The sequence below is a fragment of the Manduca sexta genome, chromosome 20 (genome assembly GCF_014839805.1).
Source record: "Manduca sexta isolate Smith_Timp_Sample1 chromosome 20, JHU_Msex_v1.0, whole genome shotgun sequence".
Lineage (NCBI taxonomy): Eukaryota > Metazoa > Arthropoda > Insecta > Lepidoptera > Sphingidae > Manduca > Manduca sexta.
In genome coordinates this window covers 4,021,576-4,040,709 of record NC_051134.1, presented here as the reverse complement: position 1 = coordinate 4,040,709, position 19,134 = coordinate 4,021,576, and the positions used below count along the sequence as shown (strand labels likewise).

Sequence of the window (19,134 nt, the reverse complement as noted above, 5' to 3'; positions counted from 1 at the left end):
TAATTAACATCAGAAGGATTTGCAGATCGCATTTATATATTAGTACTCATTGTTGTGTTCCCTTTCGGTATGTTTCACCATTCGCCACTACTTCGTAATGCGGCCAGAGGCAACTGCAAGCGGGGAGCGGTAGTAACAGTAATACCGCTCGTAGTCGGTACATACCTTCGCTCGCGAGACCCGTATCGCCCGCAAATTTATCGCTTGCACTCGAACCTCATATTAAATAGTTCAGAGGCAGTAATCTCGACATAAATTAAAAGTGGCGAAAGCTGATTTTTTTTAAAGGTAACCCAAAGAAAGATAAACGCTTTAGTTAGCATATCGCGACTAATTTTACAGAAAACAAAAAGTAATGCAAACGTAAATAAACCTCAAAGGGAAGCCGGTAAGAATTACATTGTATGGACGCTTCGCAACTGCATGTTAACAATCGTGAAGTCCCCGATGCTTTAATATAACGAAATCAATTGTAAAAAATAAACAGATTTGACATTTGATGGTGGAATCGAATTAGTAGGACTGAACGGTTAACTTAACAGCTGTTACATGTATGTTGAACACTACTTCTTCAGTTTTTATGTCTTCCAAATTTATAAAGTTGTTTTGTGTGGACGCCAATTAAAACATACGTTTCTTTGATCCTCACGTTGCGGTAAATTTGTTATTGTTTATTTTGTGTATACTTTCACCTTTCATTTAGCCTCGATACGGCGATCGGTTCGCTCCGTCAGGGAAAGTGGGTGCAATAATCTCACCTCTGCCTACCCGTTTATGGATAAAAGGCGTCAGTCTGTATCCAAAAAAATACTTATATAACCAGAAAAAAAATCCATAAATTTATTCTATATGATAGTCTAAAATAGGCGAGTAGTGACTTTTTTATACTTAACACTTTTTAAAACTAACAAACTCAAAAATAACGAACATAGAATTTTATTAACTATAACTACATATTATTTAATCAAATAACTTAAAACAAATGTTTTGTTACCTACCCGTAATAAAAACATTTCGAAACCTTATAAACTTATTGTTTTCAAAATGTTTTAAAGGGAATGTTTTTACTATTAAAACTTAAACGTACAAGGGCGGGTTTCGTAAAACTATTTGTAAATGTTGAAACTTTTGCAAGATGGTTGAATTCACAAATCAGGGGTAAATCATTTGTCTTTGAAATAACTGATTCAAAATAACCACGAAGATTTCTCGATAGTCTTTTTATGTGCGTTTTTAACAAACAATATATTATAAAACATATGTCTTTGAGGGTGAATTTCTAAACCATAAACTAGCAAAAAAAAATTGTATTCCAACATTTAAGAACTCTTAAATACAAGTATTTTGCAGATTTCATAATTAAAAGTAACTTAGACGTTCAGAAGTATGTAATTGTTATAAAGCAATCGAGCCTATTCAATCATTAATTAACGAAAAAACATTATAATTAATATATTGATAAGTTATGAAACTTTAATTAACGTAAACGCTTTTTGCAGCGGAATCCATTAAAGACGGCGACTCCGAACTGAAGAGTGAACACGTTGAATTCCACAGGCTTGGTAAGTGTTTTCTCATTATACATTTAAGAGTATTATGAAGCTTATTTTAAACACCTTTATTTACTGGTACAAATATGTTAACTTGATCACAAGACTTGTAAACTGTGAACATAAAATATGATAATATTAAGTCATTTTTGCATCAATTGGCTTTAACAAATATGGTAGAAAACAGATAATTACCACCAAAACATTATCTTAAACATTTCGTGAAAATTGACTACATATATAATTGTATATAGAAATTTTATTTAGTATTCGCTTGGAGTATTTATGATTCTTAATTTTTTTTAAAATATTTATCATTTAATTTCTATTAAGTATGGAGTAGCTCTCTGTATCGGATCTGCAACTTAAACGATATCGCAAACTAATGGAACCCTGCCATTTACTAAGCCTCACGTGTAATGACACGTGGATACACAGTTCGTTATCACAAAGTTGAAAGTCAGGAGAGGCGATTATCAGTTAGATAACAATCCGATTATTTGCTCTGGTTAGCTTGGATTACTCTAACTTGTTTTGAGAGATTTATTGAATGGATTTTATAACGCAATGCCGAGGAAAATAAATATAATTAATCAAATTATTTACAATACATCGTAATTTATTTGGAATAGGTCTTTTTTGCCCATCTGCGGAGAAACCGCCTTTATTACTACCGCCCAGCCTTCGTGGGGGGCGACTGAGCGGTTATGCTGGGGTAACCGTGCCTTACGGCCCGGCATTGAGCCGCCCGGATTTGATGGTGACCTTCGGGCGACCGCCGGGCCGAGTCCCTAGCCCTATATACAACTTAACCTATGCACGGCCTACCAGCTAAAACTCCGCGGTGGCCCTCTTCGGCGCATTAGGACGGCTGCGGGCTTCCTCTGACGTTGAAGTGTCTAGCCTGCGACCGCAGCCGCCCTGCGCGGTGCCGCCTTGCGGCCCGTCTCCCCTATAGGCTCAGAAGCCCCCGCGCACCGAAGGACGCCCTCGGCGTCTACGGCAGCGTGAGGCCAACTACACACTGCCGTCCATCCCGGGGGTCAACCGAAAAATGTGCAAAGGATGCTGGATACTTTAAAAATGTATATTTTTTATATTTTATTTACAACCTGTTTTGTACGAAAATAGGGGTTATTCAGTTTATTAACTACTTAAGTTTCGTTCTAAGATTTCATCACATAAAGTATAATATTACCAACAGATGCAGTGAAAGAAAATGGCGAACTAATATCCCGTTTGGAGCAACACGCAACAGCCGACTCGGTGGACGGTGAGAAGCCTCGCGTGCATGCGCAAGCGCAGCTGGACGTGCCTGCGGAGGGGGTGCATCGGATGTTAGTCCAGGACGGCTCTCATGTCAGTGTACAAGATGCTACGCCACCAACCACTGTTGCAAGCGATGAGGCTACTACTAAGGTTTGTCAAATAGATAGAGATAAGTTCTATTGAGTATATACATACTTAATATATTCAAATCAATTTACTTAAGTTCTCCAAAAGGTAATACGTATTGGATTAATTACTAGTTAATGTAATCACAAACCTTGTGCATCTTAAATGTTCGGGGAAACAGAGTTTATATGTCATCCGATCTTCATACTTTTAAATATAGTTAGTTAGATGATTGTAACGTACAACCATCCACACAGATTATAAAACACTCAGTAAACCCCCCTCAGGTACTCATGTTTCAAACGTAAATCTTAATCAAAATTAATAATTGCAACCTGTTCACACTATTCAATTGTGGTTCCGAAGACGACCGCAGAATCAAATCGCAATTGCATTGCTTCCTGTACTTAATAGGCAAAAGACAATAGTATGTATCGTGTATAGACACTTTATAAACACGTTTATTCGTTAATTGAGAGTAGTTGAGAGCATTTTGACATGGTATTTAAATAATCAATTTTATATAAAATATATCTGGCTGTTGAAAAATTATGTGAACTGGTGAAAGGAATTAAACTACTTATATTTAAAAAAAAATGTAACATATTTAAAAAACAAAGAAAACATTCATAATAAAATATCACTCGCTGATATTGTGATATAAGTATTTGTTTTTTATACTTATATATAAATAGGTTGTATCGTTTTTTTTTCCAAATAGCCGTATTTGTTGTAGGTGTTCCACGGAGCCGCTCGTCTCGTCCAACCAGGCTCGGCGACGAGCCCATTTTTATCTTTTTGAAAATAACACTTAACAAGAAGTTACTCAGTAGAGGCAAAGTAAAAATTCGAATAAACATCTATATATATAAAAATGAATCCCTATTTCCCTTGGTCACGCCATCACGCGTGAACGGCTGGACCGATTTCACAATATTTTTTGTTGTTGTGTTTGTTATTGTCAGGAGAAGGATCTTATGAAACAAAAAAATTAAGGAAGTTGAGCGGAATGTTAGAAAATTTAAGAAAAGTTAATTTCAGCAATTTCAGAATGCGCGCTGCAAATTCATAGTTAAGACAGGACAACGACTGTCAGGTCAACTAGTATATCAATAAGAAGTATTTTTATTTTTGCACGCCCTAATGCCAAGTTATTGTTAATCTAAAAGATTCAGTAAGAAAGTCAAGAAAACACTAACGTCCATTAACCTACAAAATTATCAAAAAATCAGAAATTTAAAAGTGGGATTCTTGATGAAAATATTTATTATCCATGGATAATTTCTGAGACAACTTTAGCGCATATGAAGACATAGTTACAATTATTAACGCAATATAAAAATGATCCTATATAGACGATCAATTTTAAAACTGCTCGCTAAATTGCTATTTCCATACATCGTAAGGCTTCCCCAACAAACTTAAAAGGTGAGAGATACTTAACAAGTCATTGCAATATATAGAATAGATTTTTTAAAATGGGACATCAACTGTTTTTAAGCAATTTTCACAATTCAAAACAAACAGCAAACTCTACAGCTTATTATATTAGTATAGATTTGAGGTTACGTAAAATATAAAGCTGACTACACAATCCCCTGAAAAACAATGTTCTGTCAGACCATATAACGTGGTTAATCCCAAAAGGGGTCCCACGGGAATGACTCCTATCAAGGACTTTGAATATGTCGCTATCCAGGTGGGTACAATGTCGAAAACAACTTCCACTTAACAAGATCCCAGATATAAAACTGTTCCAACTTCTAATTAACTGATGAATAATTTAACAAAACAAATGGACGCCGATGTTGCTTCTACAACTTTAGCGATTACTCTTATAGTGACGTTTACTGGATCTTTTAGAGAACGTCTCGATAAATACGTAATGTGAATAAACGTCTGGCTTCAAGACGAAACACTACAGGTTCAACCCTCGCCCCGCCCTGTGGATTGGGGGCGTTTGGAGAATTTCACCACGGTATCCCCTGCCTGTCGTAAAAGGCGACTAATAGGGGCCACGATGGGGGTCGTCGGCGGGCAGCAGGGGGCTGTCCGCCCTAGTGCATTTTGTGCATTTTGCACATCTTTCGGTTGACCCCGGGATGGACGGCAGTGTGCAGTTGGCCTCATGCTGCCGTAGACGCCGAGGGCGTCCTTCGGTGCGTGGGGCTCCTGAGCCCCTCCCCCACAGGAGATGGGCCGCACTAGGCGGCACCGCGCAGGGCGGCTGTGGAAGCAGACTTAGACATTTCCGTCAGAGGAAGCTCGCAGTCGTCCCTAATGCGCCGAAGAGGGCCACCGCGGAGTTTTAGTTGGTATGCCGTGCGTTGTACATAGGTTAGGGACTCGGCCCGGCGGTCGCCTGAAGGTCGACATCAAATCCAGGCGGCGCAATGCCGGGTCGTAAGGCACGGTGACCCCAACATAACCGCTCAGTCGCCCCCCACGAAGGCTGAGCGGTAGTCATAAGACACTTTCTCCGCGAAAACAAAAAAAAAAAAAAAAAAAAAAGGTTCAACCCTCGCCGAATATCATCGGAATGGACATTTTAACATTGAATTATGTTTTGTGTTTTATTATTTGTGGCAGTTGATCCTTGCTATACTTGAGATGTACCATTAAAGTATTATGATAAGTATAATTATGTGATCTGTAAATAAAAAATATTTATGAGAATACATCCCTTAATAGCCAATTGGTCAGTTGATCCAGTATGCAAAAGATATTGGCTTTCATTGTTTTTTAGTAACTGACATAATTACTTCATTAAGGGTTCGGGGCAACTTAATAAAATGGGGTCCGATACTCAAAATAAATAAATGAGACAATTAATGAAAACACTTTATTGTACACCACATACAATATAATAAATACAATTATGATTTTTAAAATAAACGTGCAACAATAGGCGGTCTTATTTCTAAAATGCGATCTCTTCCAGACAGTCCGCACTTATAGCCAGACATATAAAGAGCTAAAGAAGGGGGTGTAAATTAAAGTTTAGTAAAATTTACAACATTTAGGAGCCCCCTGTAGCTGGGAATTCGTGATTTTTTCCAATCATACCATCCTATAGCTACACTGCTTTCAATAGATATTAGAAACCAAATTGCTAATATCATAAGCATCATATAAATTAAGACTGAATCGCTAGTTTCATACATTTCGTCACCAGATGGATCACTACGCCCAGTCGTACTCAGTTCAATACACACCTATGGACATGGCGGAATATGTGTTCTGGACCGGAGATGAGAGGGGCGTCACCACCGCCATCGAGGACTACCTACAGGAGGGGCTGGTAAGATTTTCATAAAAAAATTGCAGATATTGTAATCAAATTTATAAAAATTTTACGTCAATAGAACATAAACAATAAACATGCTATGGCTGGTTATAATAAAAAAAAAAACAAAATTTCCGTTCTTATGTATATCCATGTGGAATTTATATTTTAAAAATATGCTGGAAAACTGCAAGTTTCTATTAACAATACGGTTTTACTAGAGAGAGTCCAAAAGAAAATGAAACATCAATTTTTCCTTAAAGTTTATCAAATGACGTAATACGTACATTCATTTATAATCTAATCTAATAAGCACGATCAAAATCCGGTAAAAATAATCAAGATTTGAAATTTTTGCCGGTGCAATTCGTATAGGTATCAAAAAATAAAAAAGACAGGCAGTAACATCTTGTGACGTCATCAGCAATTACTACGCGCGCGAAAGAAAGAGATAGCGCACTTTGCCCACTACGTGACGACTACTACACATTGCAATATTTGAAATATGAATTGTTTCCCCTTTTTTCAACCATTTTTATTGCTGGTATCACAAAAGGTCTTTTTTCGGGTATTTTGCATTTACATAGAGAATAATTTTTAAAATCGAATAACATAACATACCAATTGGATACAGCGGTCTAGCACTTGACACATTTCTTGCCTCGCAATTCCTACCAATAAATATGTGTCACAATTTTTCTCAAAGGCTTATCGAGTTATATTACATGAGAAATGGCCGCATATTACATTTGCGTGAAAGCGTATGCTAGTACACTGTACTCTAAGTAACTTTATGTTCCTTTAAGTGACACATTCTCCTCCTATTCAATATTAATGGGACCGTTTCCGAGCTGTGACCGCTGCAGGCCAAAGTGCCTTTAATGTTCTAGAAAAGTGGATTTAAATACGCAAATTTATTTAGGTCTGGGCCTTGTTTCTGTTTACTGATTAGGTGATAGACGGTACCGGTTTAACACAATATGATTTGAGGATAATTTTTTTAACGAGTTTGGCTGGTTATTTCTATTTTAGGTTATTAAGATGCCAGTATTATGCTCATGGCTATTGTATGGAATTCCCTCTTGACAAATCCACATGAATTTCTTAATCGTGAAACACGTTACTGGCCGACCTGGCGACTGAGCCCAAACTTCAAGATAGCCAAGCCTCATGATAGCGAAGCCTAGAAACTAAACAATTTCTCGGATTTTATCGGGGTTTTTATACTATGATTATCTCCCGACGTTTCGAAAACTTTACAGCCTTCATGGTCACGGGGCGGCTGCAAGATCTTCGAAATATCTGAAGAAAATCATAATATTACACAAAACCTGACGATAAAATCCAAAAATAATTTAATTTCGAAAGTAAAGTTGATTATTTATGAACACTAATATTAATCATTGTTACAGATGACAAAAGAAGAAGCGATTGCTTTCCTGCAAGAGATCAAGTTCAACCTGGACTACCTGCGGGCTCATTACACACAGAACCTGAAAGCGGCTGAGGAGAACGCACAGCAGGAGAAGCTGAGGAACATGCTGATGGAACAGGCTAGTGCCAAGGTAGGTAACGTAACAAAGAAAGAAACCTTTTAGTTGATAGTAACAAGTCAGCGTTTCTTGAGTGAGGTGGGATGTTTTTTATTGACCTTCGAATTTGAGATATTACTTTTGGTATCGGTTGTTTTGCGATGATTAGAATTTAATGCTTTTAATTCGTTGTTAGAAATTTTATAGTATTAAGATAATCCGAAAGTTTACTACAAATTGCTTCTGATTTGAATTACTTAGATTTTAAATCTTCAAATACCACAAAATTGCTATTTTTAAGGAAGTATGTGCATTGTACATAGGTAATAATTATTCTTCTGTAACTCGTCATTTTAATGGTTTACGTGTTACAACAAAAATCAATACTTAGACTTGTTTTTTTTTTTAATTTTATATACACACAGCTTCAGCGATGACCTACTTCCTTCCAAATTACTTTTCGGTCCGAGAAAGAACAATCAAATAAAAGAGCTATCAATTGCCGTTTCATTTTCGTCCGTTATCCTTGAACTTGCGGGCTTCATGTGTCATTCGGTAATGGAAGTGCGGTTCGGCCATAAACTGCATCGATCTGTACTTCAAATTTTATCGAATCTGTTCTTAATTGATTGGAATCACGAATCACAACAACCAACGTTAAAATATTCTTTGTCTATTTCTTCATGACTGAAGTAATGCCCGCTTTGGTAAGACTTGGTTTTGGCGCTGACAACTTGTTTCCACTCTGTCTTGTGCCTGTCGCAGAGCATCTTTGACTAGGATTCCCTTGACCTTTCTGATGGTGTCAGACTATCGGATAGGTAATCGGCGTCCAAGGACCACCCGCCCACCCACCAGAACCAATTTATGCAAGTTGTGTGAGAGCCTTCGTGCTACTTGGCCAAAGTACGAGAGGATCCGCTGTATCGATCTGGATGTTAAAAATAATCTTGATTTAATACTGAGATTCCTTTTGCCAAGTATTTTAGCTGGTAATATTTTTACCCAGATGTTTTTGTTACAGAATATAAAGAATTGCATTGAAGTTTATAATTAATTAACTTTTGCTTGCGGTTTTGCGCGTGTGAATAAGTTTGGCCGAAATAAAAGCCCAGCTATATATTTTCTCGAGACGAAAGTAGCCCATGTGTTTCGCAATCTTAAACTATCTCCATACCAAATTTCATCGAATTCGGTGCAGTGGTTCAGCTGTGAATGCGTGACATGCTGACAGTTACTTTCGCATTTTTAAGTATAGAAAGAAATATAAAAAAATAAGTGCGTAGTAATGACTTTTCTCTCTGTTTGTCCATCAGATAAGCTATTTCTCAGCACATTATCTTCACAAAACAATATATTTTCTTATCTCTTTTTCTCTCGTATTCATCTCCATTAATGTTCATTAAATAAATTCAAGTATAGGTTACATAGTTATTATTTTAATGTAGCATTCATTTCTTTGCAGTCACTACAACAAGTTTGATAGGACTAATAAATCAGATCTGACAGACATACCATTAAATAAATGTGTTTGAAAAAACTATAACTTATTTATTCCTCGAGGGCCCGTCCCAAAAGCCTTTCCACGAACTTTTAAAGACATTTCTTTCAGAAACTCTACTCCTACACATGTTGGCAATTAAATATGAAACAAAGTTTTATACCTTTTCATCTCGAGTTATTCTCAGTTCGCGTCAAACAAAAAGTGTTTCTATGGAATCGTGTTACGGTTCTTGTTGCCTGAATAATTCATTGTGTTATGTCTGAGAAATGTTATAACAAACCTCTTTTGTATTTTCATAATATTTTAATTCAATCTAGTAACTTGTTACATCAAAAGTTTTTAAATTATTTTATATATTATAGCATACTAGCTTTTGCCCGCGGCTCCGCCCGCGTTACAAAGTTTTTCGGGCTAAAGTTTTCCGTTATAAAAGTCACGCTATATATTTTCCCGGGAGCCTATGTTCTTCCCAGGGTCTCAAACTGTCTCCCGGGGGATTTTGTTTTATGATATATTTTTGTAGAACTTTTTAAGAGGAACAATCCCGTCATACATTATTGTTGCATAACTTTAACCGTTTACGCAGCGCACGCAACAGAAGCTCTCAAAACTAATAAATTGTCCCCGTTTTTGCATCATGTTTCATTACTGCTCCACTCCTATTGGTCATAGCGTGACGATATATAACCTATAGCACTCCAGGAACAAAGGGCTATCCAACACAAAAATATTGTTTCAGTTCGAACCGGTAGTTCCTGAGATTAGCGATTACTGCTCCGCTCCTATTGGGCATAGCGTGATGATATATATAGCCTATAGCATTCCAGGAACAAAGGGCTACCCAACACAAAAAGAATTATTCAGTTCAAACTCCTAGTTTCTGAGATTAGCCATTACTGCTCTGCTCCTATTGGTCATAGCGTGATGATATATAGCCTATAGCACTTCACGAACAAAGGGCTATCCAATACAAAATATTTTTTTTAGTTCGAACCGGTAGTTCCTGAGATTAGCCATTACTGCTCTGCTCCTATTGGGTATAGCGTGATGATATATAGCCTATAGCACTCCACGTACAAAGGGCTATCCAACGCAAAAAGAATTTTTCAGTTCGGACCGGTATTTCCTGAGATTAGCCATTACTGCTCTGCTCCTATTGGGTATAGCGTGATGATATATAGCCTATAGCACTCCACGTACAAAGGGCTATCCAACGCAAAAAGAATTTTTCAGTTCGGACCGGTAGTTCATGAGATTAGCCATTACTGCTCCGCTCCTATTGGGTATAGCGTGATGATATATAGCCTATAGCACTCCACGAACAAAGGGCTATCCAACGCAAAAAGAATTTTTCAGTTCGGACCGGTAGTTCCTGAGATTAGGCATTACTGCTCCGCTCCTATTGGGTATAGCGTGATGATATATAGCCTATAGCACTCCACGAACATAGGGCTATCCAACGCAAAAAGAATTTTTCAGTTTGGACCGGTAGTTCCTGAGATTAGCGCGTTCAAACAAACAAACAAACAAACAAACAAACTCTTCAGCTTTATATAATAGTATAGATTTTTATTTCCTAAACATTTGATTTTCGAAAATATTTATTTGTGCTGTTCCGGAAAAGTTAACATTGATTTTAAAGTTAAATCTTAATTGTAGCCTAGTTGCTCGAATAACTGTCTTTTGTGTTATAATTCCACTTTTAATAAATCTAAAAAATAATATGTACAAACATAATATAACCTACAAACAAAACAAACTATATAACTTTAAACAAACCTACAAACATACGCAATCAAAAGTAAACATTACAAATTACCCACGAAGTAACAAGATACAGCCGAGAATCGAATGTGGGTCAATCAAACGATCGTGTCCACCCCTTGAACCGACGTTAATCCGCACTTTAACTTAATAGACACGTACTAATCCTGTGTTGCGACATTAATATTTTTATGCGAACGTTAAATATGGGTCAGTCGAATGTTACAGCGCTTCAGCGATATACTATAATATTTATATGGATATATCGCGAGGGGAGATGAAATCTGATGACTGCCTCGGTGGCGTAGTTGTATTGCATGTCCGGTACAATAGCGCTCTGAGGTCCTGGGTTCGAATCCCGGGTCGGGCAAAGTGATATTTGGGTTTTTTCTGCTCAGTATCAGCCCGGAGTCTGGAATTTGTGCCCGATATGGCGATAGGCTCGCCCCCTATCACATCATGGGACGGAACATACTTGGCGAAAAGTGGGTGCCCTAGTTGCGCCTCTGCATACCCCTTCGGGGATAAAATGCGTGATGTTATGTATGTATGTATGAGATGAAATCTCGAATATGATCGTTCATTTGGACTCATTAATTCGGACCGAATCAGACCATGTTTATGATGTACTGTTCATAATATTTGCTATAACAATTGCTAACGTTTCACGCATTGCGCGTCAAGTTTGTTTAGATTAAATCATACTAATAACTTAATTGTTATATCTAGTTAGTATTCTTTAAATGTACAACATAATAACACTAGGCATGGTGTGACAACATCTAAAAGGGGGCGCGTGCCCGCTGGACGAGCGCAATTTTATAAATTTCTATCCCTCCGAAACACTACCTGCGTTTTTCTAAAGAAAATGTACACTATGTCCTTTTCTATACAATTGACAATGTGTATACAAAACTTTGTCATGATCGGTTGAGTAATTAAGGCGTGTAAGCGTAACAAACAAATTCGTTTAACATTAGAAAACTTTGAGAGCCTCCTGGCTCCCTGTATTTTACATCGTAGCGCGGTGGCATGGCGTGACAAAAATACTTTGGGAACCGCTGCACTACTTCTCATAATATTATGTCGTTTGAATAAATTTGCACTAAAATTACTTATATTGGTTGTTAAGTACGTTACTACTGGCCCATCATTTCCAAGGTTTATTAAGCTGAGATCGACATTTGGTGTGAACAGTTTTATAGGTCCAAAAGGTAATAGGCTAAGTGTTAGAAACGTTTTAGTTGGCTGTTACAGGGAAACGTGATTGGAATTAACAACTTGACGCAAATTGAAACCTTGTCAAGTTGAGCTGAATTATCTATACATATAATAAAATTGTACAGGTCGATGTCTGTATATTATAGTTATTGAAGAAAAGAATTGGGAGGGTCTTTATTAGAGCAATAGAAGCCAAAATATGTGTTATTAATTTTTTTTCTCTGTATTCATGTTTGTACACGCATCACGTAAAAACTACTGCATGGAATTAAATGCAGTTATAACCGATGTATTGTTAGCGATTTAACTTAAAATATAGGTTCTATTTCGTCTCGGATAAATATAAACCAGGACTTTATCGGAAAAACTATTTCAGGTGAGCCGCGAGCAAAAAGCTAGTTGTATTATAAAAATACTACTAGACTATGCTACCGTAAAATTTGATAGCACGCTATTTCCCGTTTATACAGCCGCTTGTTAACAGTTTATGGGACTGAGAACATAAAGATAGAAATCTATTGTTACCCGTTTCTCATTTATTTTCAGTTCTTTGAAGTGGTTTTCCCGTTCTAGATCGTGGAAGCCGTCGTTTCAGCTGTTGTTTAGTTTTCTGTAAATACTATCCGATTTAAACTTAGATTGAATTCGAATTGCATTTGTAATGTGGGTACGCGTTTTAATCTGAGTTAATAGATAAATTATTTTGTGTCTAAACAAATTTTAGTTGGTATCATTTAACGGCTTGCCAAGATTATTACCTGTCACTTAAAAGTGTTCAAAGTAAACTGATAGAAACAAAAAATAAGTAGGTACCTAACTGGCATTATACAAAAAATAATTGTAAAATTTGTCGCAATTTTGATACATGAACAGCCAGTTTGATCAAGGTGGTACCTACTTACAAGCTTTAGTACGTACCTGATTCTCCATGGCTTTCGTCAGTGAGCAATGCCCCAATGGCTTTAATGATCATGATGCTGATACTAGTATGTGGAGTTTTTTAAAAAGGTTTTTGTTTTCAGGACTACCAATACCGCGCGCCGATGGTCCAGTCGTTTCCATTCGGGAATCCCGAGGTGGTCCACAACATCGGCAGGAATTGGGACATGGGAAGCAACCTGGCTCCGATCTCCGCTCTTCCAGTGAATGACTTCAGGCCAGAGCCCGTGAAGAGGACCTACGACCCCATGCTGCAGACCAACATCATTAGTGAGTGAATGGTTTCTTTTTTTAAACCGATGACTTTCGAGTTACTGTCTTTTTTTAATTGTCTCCTTGTAATAAGTAGATATAGGGCAATGAATAATGGTAGATAACTAATAAAACGGACGCCAAAATTATGATGCTTACTTTAGAAAATGAAATTATAAGACCTACGCTTAGGTCTAAGGTCTAAACCTTAGACCTAAGCGTAGGTCTTATAATTTCAGTCTCAGCATATTTTTTTACTGCCATATCGAAGGTCGGATAGTGACTATTGACTAACAAAAGCTGTTTTGTTCGTTACCAAATTTTAATATGGTCAAAAACTTTTAGACATTGTCTTAAAATTTTATAATTCGAATATCCTAGGCACATCAGACTATGACCGCGACGGCCCCATCATCACTGAGGAAGAGTACGAAGAGATGATGGACAAACTGAAGGCGGCAGACACGCTTTACACCGAATATACACTCGAGGAAATCATTTACCAGCTCGCTAAGGTGCGTTTAACATCTTAGTTCATTCTTTTGTATTTAGATTAGTTAGTTATAGGTGCAAAGGACCATTACCACTAGCATTGATTCTCAAAGTGGTCCAGATGGACTCTCACGGGTCCACAGGAGACCAAAAAAGATCCACTGGAACCAATAAAATTTTGTAAGTGGTCTATGAGAAAAAAAAGTTTCGGAAGCTCTGCTCTATAGTAAGGAACTTTTAGAAAATAGGTACTTATTATTTAGAGTGTCAAATAGTCTGTTCTGTGATATTTTGAAGGTTCAAATTGCATAGTAGGCTCAGGGATAGGTACCTACACCATTATAAGAGAAATAAATTGAAACGAATACAGAATATTAAATCGAATGTCGCTTCTGCAGAAAACGAAATTGGATTCGATAAAATGTATTTTGTATTCAAATTGTGTAGAGGCGAAAATGCCTACTAAAAATGTATTAATAAAGTCGATCGCTTCAAACTTTTCAATGGCGTAATTAATCAGAATGTTTAATTTATCGCTAGTCAATCTAACATTTTTTTTTATGGAAAGTACTTTTAATTATTCTGTCATAACTCTTTAACAAAATGTACCTTTTGCTGGTGGTAGGATATATTTTATATACAGCCGGATAGCGATCACCGTACACAAGGTGTTAAAACCCATAGTGGTCCACGTAAGTATGTAGCGTTCCGGAACCAGCAGTGTATATACGGTTCCACCAGACCAGCATAATAATGTCGACTGTCGAGGGATAATCATCTCTCGTCAGTCGACATTAGACCCCACTCCACTTACCATCAGCACTGGGATCACTTTGCCTTATAAAAAATACCTAAGCCATTAAAAAGCACTTCCATCGCAAGTCACAAACATTATTAAACTGTTTGCCAAACACTTGCAACACATGTACACGTTAAAATGCAGTTTCCCGACGTTTGGTTTGCAGATGATGTTTTCCCAGTCGCTGTCGCGCGACCCGGCGTCGGCGCGCGCCGCCACGCAGCGGTTCATGGCCTTCTTGGAACTGGAGGCTGAGAGGGGACAACTCTCGCGCACCATTGAAAAGAAAGTGCTAGGTTAGTGGCTTCATGTGAACTGACTCTTTCAACAAACTTCAAAAATAGACAAAGTAATTTTCTTGCGGATTTGTGTACGAAATGTTTACGAATTTTCTTTATTTTTATGAAACAGAATAAAATTATATTTCTGCCAACCCGTATTAGGCTAGCGTGGTGAACTAATAAATAACCTTCCCAGTGGCATAAGCTCGTTCCTAGCAGTAACATGGTACATCTATACTATTATATAAAGCTGAAGAGTTTGTTTGTTTGTTTAAACGCGCTAATCTCAGGAACTACCGGTCCAATCCGAAAAATTATTTTTGCATTGGATAGCCCTTTATTCGTGGAGTGCTATAGGCTATATATCATCGCGCTATACCCAATAGGAGCGGAACAGTAATGGCTAATTTCAGGAACTACCGGTCCAAACTGAAAAATTCTTTTTGCGTTGGATAGTACTTTGTTCCTGGAGTGCTATAGGCTATATATCATCACGTTATGACCAATAGGAGCGGAGCAGTAATGAAACATGTTGCAAAAACGGGGAAAATTATTAGTTTTGAGAGCTTCCGTTGCCTGCGCTGCGTAAACGGTTAAAGTTATGCAACAATGATGTATGACGGGATTGTTCCACTTAAAAAGTTCTAAAAAATATATTATAAAACAAAGTCCCCGCTGCATCTGTCTGCCTGAACGTGTTAAACTCAAAAACTGCCCAACGTATTAAGATGAAATTTGGTATGGAGACAGTTTGAGACCCTGGGAAGAACATAGGCTCCCGGGAAACTACTACTTTTATAACGGAAAACTTTAGCCTGAAAAACTTTATAACGCGGGCGGAGCCGCGGGCAAAAGCTAGTATGTATATATTATACTAGCTTTGATTTTGACTCCGCCGACATGAAAGTTTTCCGGAATAAATATTTCCCTGGGTTAAAAATAGGCCATAACACTCAGGAGGAATGTATCTTATTAGTAAAAAAAATCTAAATCAGTTTAGTAGTTTTTTTAAGATTATCGCGTTTCAGGGAAACTCTTCAGCTTTATACTTATTAGTATACATATATTATGTATGTATATTACATACTGGAATTACTTACTCTTATGTTTCAGATGTTATGATTGCGGCTTTAACCGACACAATTGGCGACCACCCTGAACTCCTACAGGCTCACGAGACCGTCGGCGGCAACCCCGCTAACAGGTATATTTAAATTATTTTAATATGTAAAATTAAAGATCCTTACATATTTTAAAACGAAGCCCCTCGCAGCGTCTAGTCTGTCTGAACGTAATAAACTTAAAAACTATCTACCAAATAGATTTTAATGAAATTTGGTGCCTATGGCGATAGTTTGAGATACTTGGGAGGGAAACAGGCTACATTTTACCCGTAAAAAATAGCGAGACTTTTGTCTCGGTATAAAATTTTAAACTAAATTTATATTCATGAAATTTCCAATAAGACTCATTATTGGTAAAAAGCTACTTGGTTGAGCACGATATTTTCATATCCAACAAAGCTATATTTAAAATTGAAAAATGTTTGAAACTGCTGCTAAACAAATAGTACGAGGCTTTAATCTGAAAACGAATAGTAAAAATTAGACCAAATCAGACTTCATTGATTAAATTTTTAAGAAAATTGAAGTAACATCTGCATATTTAAGGCAATAATTATAAGATTTGTTTTGTCCCGCAGGCTAATGCGTCAGTTCCTGGAGGCGAGCGCGTCGGAGCCGAGCATGTCGCGCGCCATCCTCGCCGCCTACAAGGACGAACTCCTCAAGGGACCTCCTCTGCACAAACTCTCCTTCCCCGAGAGAAACTAAACCGACCCATCTATTGATATAACTTCGTAGATACGACATATTACTATCATTTATATTTTTGTCGTTTTCAGCAAAATTGTTTTTATTTACTTAGGCTCAATGCACAATTAGCGCGACGCCAAAAAATTATTGCCAACTTAAAAAAACCTTATCCACCGCGCCTTGTGGTTTATGAAAAGCAATTATTATCGTACAAAAATAAAATATTTTCTCTATATTTAAGATATGCTCAAACATGCCGTATCTGCGTTGTTATTAGGTGTTTAAATGAAGAATATTAATATACGTTAATCGAGATTTAATTTATTAAAAAGTACTAAATTCGATGTATCTTAATATACACTCGTAGCATCTACTGTAATCATCCTCCATGACGTCACCGATCATAACCTAACCTAACCTTGGTCTATGGTTACAATATTTTAATTGCCAACATAAAAAATACTAAATTACACAAATAACCTACTCTACTTACCATATAATTTAACATTTCAACATGTACGACTAATGGCTAAATCAATTCACAAAAACATCTAATTCTTAGTTTAAAGAAAATCAACAGTCTATTAGAATCAGGGCCCTTATTCTCTATGCCCCACGTTATGCGTAACAAGCACTTAACACACCGCGTCGCGTTTTAGACAACAAATTGGAATAAAGAATACCATTCCATAGTAATTACACGAAGTTAACGCAACACGGGTTAAAAGTCACTGTCACAGAGAATAAAGGGACATGAATAGGGCGTAACATAACTCTACATATTCAAAACACTGGGTTAAGTGTATACATTTATTTACCTTGTAGTAGCTTTACTTCAATCGACCTTTGCTAGTTCGGCTGCAACCAACATGTAGGCTTTTAATGTTATAGTAGTAATAAGTACCTGTTATCCGAAAATCATCTTTATCCCCATATGTAAATACATTATATTTATTCTAATTACCCAATGTTATCCAAATATTTAAATGTTATGATAATATCTGATTTTGTAGCTTGGAGATACATTTTAATTATCCCTTAGCTTTTGTTATCCAAGAATAGAATAATATGTAAGTACTAAAGTAAGATATATTAAAATATACCTAACATATAATTAGCTAGTCAAATATTTCTTCATATTTTTCTACCAATTTCCGTATAAACATGCAGTTGTGTGATGGTAACATTGTCTTCCCTGAATAAAAATTATTTAAAAATGGCAACACTGAGTAATATACAACATACAAATAAAACATGTATGTAACACACAGAGTAATAACTAATACATTAATGCATATCAGAAAGAGTAACATATCTTCAAAACAAAACTAAAAACACTACAAGTAAACTACCAATATTTTTTTTTATTTATTCACCTGTATTATAGAATTATTTTTACAAAATTTATAACACCACACAACTGCATGTTTTATAAGTAATTTTGACCTTTCATAAACATACCAAAGAATCCTAGAATCCCACGTATTATAAGATATTGTATAAATGAATAGATTAGAATGATGTCTTTCTATTAGAATCACAAAATGTTTTTATCTGTAAGACTTGAAAACATTATATTCAGCATTGTTGGAAATGATGCTATGTTAGTGATCAGCAAAATTTATTATATTTATATTATTCTTTGAAATATATTGTGGATTTAATAAAAAATGTTTTAATGTCATTAGTGTTTCATTTTAAAACTATTCCCTGCATTTATGAATAGTAGCCATACATTTAAATCAATACAATATTCCTAAAATATAAGAACCTCGAAAAACCATGGTATTAAAAATATTTATTTCTACTACTTACATACATAATACATTTAGTACAAACTAGACAATGGTGGAAATGCATTCTGTTTACTCACAACCACCTTTTTGTGTTGATATGAAATGTACCCTTTGATTTTACCATCGTAAATCAGATTAGCCACTATGCACTGAGTCTCATCAGCATCCACATCATCTTGACCCATAATCTTTAAAGCAGCTTGGAAACTTGCTATATCGATTTGATGCGTATTTTCAGCCAGATACACTTTCCTAAACAGATTTCTGTATGCTGTTATCTTTAATTTTTCCACAATTAAGTAAATACCAGCTCTTATAAAGAAGCTCTCGTGTTCTTCCATGACTCTGTCAATCCCACGTAAGTCACCTTTCTTGACTGCAGACACAAGTTCCCAGAATTGGAGCAGGTCGTACTTTTCTAGTAAATGCTTGGCTGGCATGTAGCCTAACAACATCTTTACTGGCACTAAATATGTCAGAATTAACCGCTTATTTTTATTACTTTCCCT

The 19,134-nt window shown here is 36.5% G+C and overlaps 2 protein-coding genes across 2 annotated transcripts in view; one reads left to right on the top strand and one right to left on the bottom strand.

The window, feature by feature from the left end:
- LOC119189937 overlaps positions 1-18,513 on the top strand; it is a 26,690-nt gene extending 8,177 nt beyond the window's left edge. The window contains exons 5-17 of the mRNA XM_037440766.1: positions 289-388; positions 1,500-1,562; positions 2,755-2,969; positions 3,682-3,727; positions 4,352-4,373; positions 4,593-4,644; positions 6,100-6,246; positions 7,644-7,796; positions 13,275-13,461; positions 13,825-13,958; positions 14,901-15,030; positions 16,129-16,219; positions 16,718-18,513. Coding sequence (XP_037296663.1) covers positions 289-388; positions 1,500-1,562; positions 2,755-2,969; positions 3,682-3,727; positions 4,352-4,373; positions 4,593-4,644; positions 6,100-6,246; positions 7,644-7,796; positions 13,275-13,461; positions 13,825-13,958; positions 14,901-15,030; positions 16,129-16,219; positions 16,718-16,847 — 1,470 coding nt within the window. The 3' untranslated portion in view covers positions 16,848-18,513. The remainder of the gene's footprint in view (positions 1-288; positions 389-1,499; positions 1,563-2,754; positions 2,970-3,681; positions 3,728-4,351; positions 4,374-4,592; positions 4,645-6,099; positions 6,247-7,643; positions 7,797-13,274; positions 13,462-13,824; positions 13,959-14,900; positions 15,031-16,128; positions 16,220-16,717) is intronic.
- Positions 18,514-18,657: 144 nt separating this feature from the next.
- Positions 18,658-19,080, bottom strand: LOC119189936 (PCI domain-containing protein 2-like). Its single transcript, XM_037440765.1, has one exon. It carries the CDS (start codon positions 19,078-19,080, stop codon positions 18,658-18,660), a length of 423 nt encoding a protein of 140 aa, XP_037296662.1.
- Between the last annotated feature and the right edge of the window lie 54 nt (positions 19,081-19,134).

Coding starts and splice junctions, on each gene's coding strand:
- LOC119189936 (XM_037440765.1), bottom strand. CDS start 19,080: ATGTTGTTAGGCTACATGCCAGCCAAGCATTTACTAGAAAAGTACGAC.